This window comes from Chanos chanos, chromosome 15 (assembly GCF_902362185.1).
Source record: "Chanos chanos chromosome 15, fChaCha1.1, whole genome shotgun sequence".
Taxonomy (NCBI): Eukaryota; Metazoa; Chordata; class Actinopteri; order Gonorynchiformes; family Chanidae; genus Chanos; species Chanos chanos.
The window spans coordinates 17,797,907-17,803,491 of NC_044509.1; the positions used below are offsets into that span (position 1 = coordinate 17,797,907).

At 46.2% G+C, this 5,585-nt stretch overlaps 1 protein-coding gene across 1 annotated transcript; it reads left to right on the forward strand.

Annotated features, from left to right (window-relative positions):
* Positions 1–3,868: 3,868 nt before the first annotated feature.
* Positions 3,869–5,318, forward strand: agtr2 (angiotensin II receptor, type 2). Its single transcript, XM_030792799.1, has one exon. The coding sequence runs from the start codon at positions 3,881–3,883 to the stop codon at positions 4,976–4,978; it is 1,098 nt and encodes a 365-aa protein (XP_030648659.1). The 5' UTR covers positions 3,869–3,880; the 3' UTR covers positions 4,979–5,318.
* Positions 5,319–5,585: the final 267 nt, after the last annotated feature.

Sequence of the window (5,585 nt, forward strand, 5' to 3'; positions counted from 1 at the left end):
GCTGTGTTTTTCTCCACCACGCTACACTCAGACCAGCAAAGTCCGAAAGAAAACAATTCCTTTTTTCTGTTATTTTCGTCTCTGCCTCCTTCTCTCTCTCTCTCTCTCTCTCTCTCTCTCTCTCTCTCTGCCTCCTTCTCTCTCTCTCTCTCTCTCTTACTCTCCTTCTGTTCCCTGTCTTGTCACATTGATGAATGGCTGGGCACAGGATGTAGTGGGGACGTAGGGGATAGTTTACTGACACTCTGATGTGTATCGCTCACAACCACTGTCTGTTACAGTCGTCTCTCACTAAAGCCCTGTTTATGTTTTCAACACAGGAAGTCACGCGCCCCGGGGGGAAAGGTCGCCCCTCTGAAATAAACAGAGGAATGTACTCACAGTATCGATAAACCGCTGAGAGAAAATGTCCACTGGTCAAGGAAATACTCACTGGTCTGATGTTAAACATGCCTGTAATCAAATTTTTTTAGAAAACTGGAAAAACAGGATATATGCATAATATACCATTATAGGTTAGGTCCTACAGCTAAAATATCATTTTTCATTTCTCTCTTTCCACACTCATTTTCTCTGTATAATAACATCATCCTTCCCTGGTCTCAAATTCCAGTTTGATTCTCCAATCCTTTCCATCTTGTTATCACTCCATAGCCTTCGTTACCAGACTCGTTAAGGAACTCATTTGCGTCACCAGTGCCTGGCAGAAACATCGTTAACACGCTCATTAGAGATACTGGAGATGTGCTTAGGATGCTACTGCCCCTGACCTGGGAGAGGTCAGCAAGGCCTGTTACCGCGGTAACATTAGACAGCTGTGATTCATGCATATCTGACATCTTAGATTCAATTTCCTGTTTTTAGAGTTTTTTTTACTCTGACCTCAATCAGTGTTTAAACAGCATGTCTGAGATTGACCTCTGACCTATGACTCCTCACAAACTAATGTGTGTGATTTATGTTTGTCTAACATCAAACGCACGTGTACACAAACATGTATCACACACACACACACGCACACACACACACACACACACACACACACACACACACACACACACACACACACACACACACACACACGTGTCCTATGAAACTGGATCTTCAGATACAGTAAGCGCGAGAATCAGAGTCTTAGCTCTTAATTAGGAAACAGAATCTGGTTCAATCACATCTTGATTTGATTTTGTCTCCCAGGCGGCCGGTGTGTTTTTACGCCAGTTTGGGACCTGCACCAGTGGAGGAGACGAGAAACTCAGCTTAGGCCCCTAGAACTGGCACAGAGTCAAATCTCTCTCTCTCTCTCTCTCTCTCTGCCTCTCTCTTTCTCTGTCCCCATGGGCCACAGAGAGCATAAAAACCATGGAAGAAAATCCGTCATCTGCCAGTCCGATCACACACACGCACACGCACACACGTGTACAGAGTGGAGAGTGAGAACTCCCGGACTGGAGGAGCTGACTTTAACCTCCTGCTATTGCACAGTCAGGACCGTGGTGTGTCATCTGTAAAAGGATGAGATGATACGAATCATTCTGCGTTGTTTTGAGACGGAAACACTCTTCTGTTTCTCCAACTCCACTGAACACACAGAACCACAAACTGGACCAGGACTCAAACTCTACTGAACACACAGAACCACAAACTGGACCTGGACTCAAACTCTACTGAACACACAGAACCACAAACTGGACCTGGACTCTATTAAAGGTATTTGTAGACAGGAAACAAACACTGACCTGCTGTCCTTCATCAAAGAGCCTTTAGTCTCTTTCTCTCACTCTTCTCAGAGTTCTACATCCATCAGAAAGCGGTAAGGCTCTTTCTCTCACTCTTCTCAGAGTTCTACATCCATCAGAAAGCGTTAAGGTTCTTTCTTTCACTCTTCTCAGAGTTCTACATCCATCAGAAAGCGTTAAGGTTCTTTCCCTCACTCCTCTCAGGGGTTTATATATGTTGACGTATTCTGTCCTGGAATGACTATATGTAGCATAAAGTATATTAATTACTGGCTGATTTAAGCTCATTGGTTGGCAAATTTTTGAGCCTCTTGTTTTTAATCTTTTTTAAAAATGTTTCTGTGAAGTGCCAGAGGAAAAGCAAAAATATACAAACTTCCTCAAGCTCTATATAACCATTACATTAGATATGATCTTATCTAATGTAACTCAACTGGGGTCTTGTATATATAATTTCAGAGCTCTGGGAAGTGTCCTGGTAACGGATGGTTGGATCTCGTGTGGTCTTTACATTGTTAATCTGTCTTCTAGCACATGGACATCAGTTTTATCAGTTTTCTGGGTCTGGTCACGTCGACCTCAGAATAGACTCAGTGAGACTTCCTGCTTAAGTAAAGTTTGCATAAAATATGACTGTAAGATTTATCTGTATTTACGCCTAAAGAAAAAAAAAAACTAGTGAACTGTGTGTGTGTGTGTGTGTGTGTGTCTGTGATAAGAGAGAAAGAATGTGTGTGTGTGTGTATCTGTGTGTATGGAGGACACTGAAGGCCAAATTGACTGTTCATGCTTGCTGAGTTTGAAATATGACATGGATTACTCTCCACAGCTGAGGTGCTCGTCTGGAGTGCATGTTTTAGGACGTTAATCTGAACTAGGAAAGGCCTCTGAGTTAAGGCGCCAAACAGATGAGTTCTGTAAATAACAGCATGGTTAACCAATGATGCAATGAAAATAATCTGTCAAAATAAAAATAATGAAATAAAAATAATCTGTCAAACGCCCAATCTCTGAGGAAGATTTTTGACGGCAAGCCTAAAAAATGTCCCTGCCTGAAACAGTCTGTATGAAATGAAGGGTTATGTTTATGATATTATGATGATTTGTCAAGTGTAAAAATAATGAAACTGGAGTCAGAAACATGCTTATCCATACTGTTAACAGGCTGTGTTTTTTAGATGTAGATTCCTCCTGTTGTAGAGGCTTGGCAGTAATGTGAGACTGTAATAACTCCACTCCGCTGGAGGTGAACAGCCTCTTATGACGAAGTTACATAACCCAGCACGTCCCCCTGCTACGCCCCCTACATGGGAGAGGGGGTTGCGGGGTTTCCAGGCTTTTTGGAAAAGAGCGGGCCGATTCTCAGGCTCAAGTTTCCCACATGGGACGTGAGCTCGACCTGAGCGCCACAGGGCGTGTCCAGAGACTCCGCCCGTGCAGCGAAGCAGCCCAGATGTGCAGCCCCCCCCCGTAGAGAACCGTTACACATCCACACCGGGTTCTGCAGCTCTCTCTCTCTCTCTCTCTCTCTCTCTCTCTCTCACCAGCTCTCTGAACTACAGTTCCCACTGGACCCAGTGCCTGTCCTTCAGTGTCACCATTACATTTTCCAGTCCATGGTCCTAATTATACAACAAACCCCCCCCCCCCCCCCCCCCCCCCCGCCTGCCCCGCAGCTGTTTTCCAGCAGTTTGGATGTTTGTTGAACAGTTCCTTAAACATTGGGAAAAATGTTCTGTCAATGACAAACTAAGACCTTTTATTTTTTCACAAACATGATTTAATTAGCTAGCGAGGCCCCCCGTCATCAGAAGAATTTTTCTGTATTTGGGCCGAAAAGCTGCTCAGTGCACCCTGGCTGTTTCAGACATTGCTGATTCCTGCCGTCTTGCAGAAGGTTTTACTATTTTTCCTCCGATCAGGTGAAAGAGGAGATTTTATTTTTCTGTTATTTAAGGAAGAGACTCAGAGGCAGAGATGATGAACGACTTGAACTCTGCTGGAAATGGCACTTAGCCATTTGTACTGTCTGGACGTAATGAATAGCAATGACAGTGTCATTTTTCATCTGAAAACTCTCTGTCTGTGTGCTTCCTCTCAGGGCTGGATCCAGAATTACGACCTGAAATCAGCCTGTTGCCATGGATACGAACCACACCCTTAATCTCTCCGCACCCGATGTGTCATCATTGTACGCCACCAACGCGTCATGTGACTCCATATCGCCGACGGAGTACCAGAAGAGCATCATCCCCACTCTCTATAGCTGTATCTTTATACTGGGTTTCCTTGGCAACGTGCTGGTGGTGTTTGTGCTGTGTCGGGGCTCGGCCCGTCGCACGGTGGCGAACACATACCTGGTGAACTTGGCGCTGTCGGACCTGCTGTTCCTGACCAGCCTTCCGTTCTGGGCAGTGTATTACAGTCTGGACTATAACTGGGTGTTTGGCACTCTGATGTGTAAACTCTGTGGGGGTCTGCTGTCTCTGAACGTCTACGCCAGCATTTACTTCATCACCTGTATGAGCGTCGACCGCTACCGCGCCATCGTACACCCGCTCAGTTCTCAGTCCAGCCGCAGCGTGTGCCGCGCCCGCGTGGTGAGCGGTGCCATCTGGGTCATCGCTGCCCTCAGCACGCTGCCCACGCTAGTGTTCCGCGAGACGCGCCACCTTCCCGAGCTCAACGTCACCGCCTGTGTCATCCTCTACCCCGACCCTCGGTGGAGCGCCGCTCTCGACCTCGCCAAGAACGTACTCGCCTTCCTCATGCCCTTCGTCGTCATAGCGACCTGCTACGGCCGCATCGCCGGGCACCTGTTGGCCGCGCCCAACCACATAGAGCAAAGCTCCGCCCACTTGGACCGCGTGCTGCGGATGGTTGTTGCCGTGGTAACGGCGTTCTTCCTGTGTTGGTGCCCCTTCCACGTGTTGACGTTGGTGAGGGCCCTGGGGGCGTTCGGTGTGCAGAATACGTGTTGGATGGAGCAGACACTGAGCACACTGCTGCCTCTCTCTCTCTGTCTGGGGTTCTCCAACAGTGCCATTAACCCTTTCCTCTACTGCTTCGTGGGGAACCACTTCCGCGAGCAGCTGTGGAGACTGTACGAGGAGAGAGCGCCGCGTCTCACGCAGAAGAGGGACTCCATTAGCACACGTCTCAGCTCCTTCTCCAGGAAACTCAGTGACCTGAGAGAGCCAGGACCGCTAGAGACTCTCACACAACACAGTGGCCCCTAGTGAAGGGGAGGCCAAACTGCAACAAAGGCCAAAGCATAAAGGTCTAAGGCAACAAGGGACGTCGTTAGACTTTGTTGCAGGACCAGTTCATGTTCTCTAATACAGTTCACGTGAGACTTCTTACAGAGCCATCAGACCAACCGTGCTTAATGTGGCAGTTGGAATTCTGCCGACAGTTCATTGCCTCACTGTGCATCATCATAAGACATTTATTGTCTGTGACAGTCTGTGTTACTGTTACTCTTATTTATGAAGATTCAGCTGATGTTTATAACGTATACATTATGCTCTGTAAGGCCTTTTGTCAGAATGAACACAGTTAAATACATGCCACCGTGACGCCTATTGAGCTACGACTGCTAATGTGTCTCATGTCACTTTATAACAGTGATGCTAAATGGACATTATTGTATATACAATATGCAGATATCTGGAGAAAAGTATATTTATGTTGTCTGTTGTGTTTTTATTGTCTGTGGATTAGAAATGTTGATTTAATTAATGTCTTTAAATAAAGTGGAAATGATTAATGACGTTCTGCACAGATTTCTACACACAGAAAAGCCACCTTCATTCACATAAGAAAATTAACCATACAAAAATGACT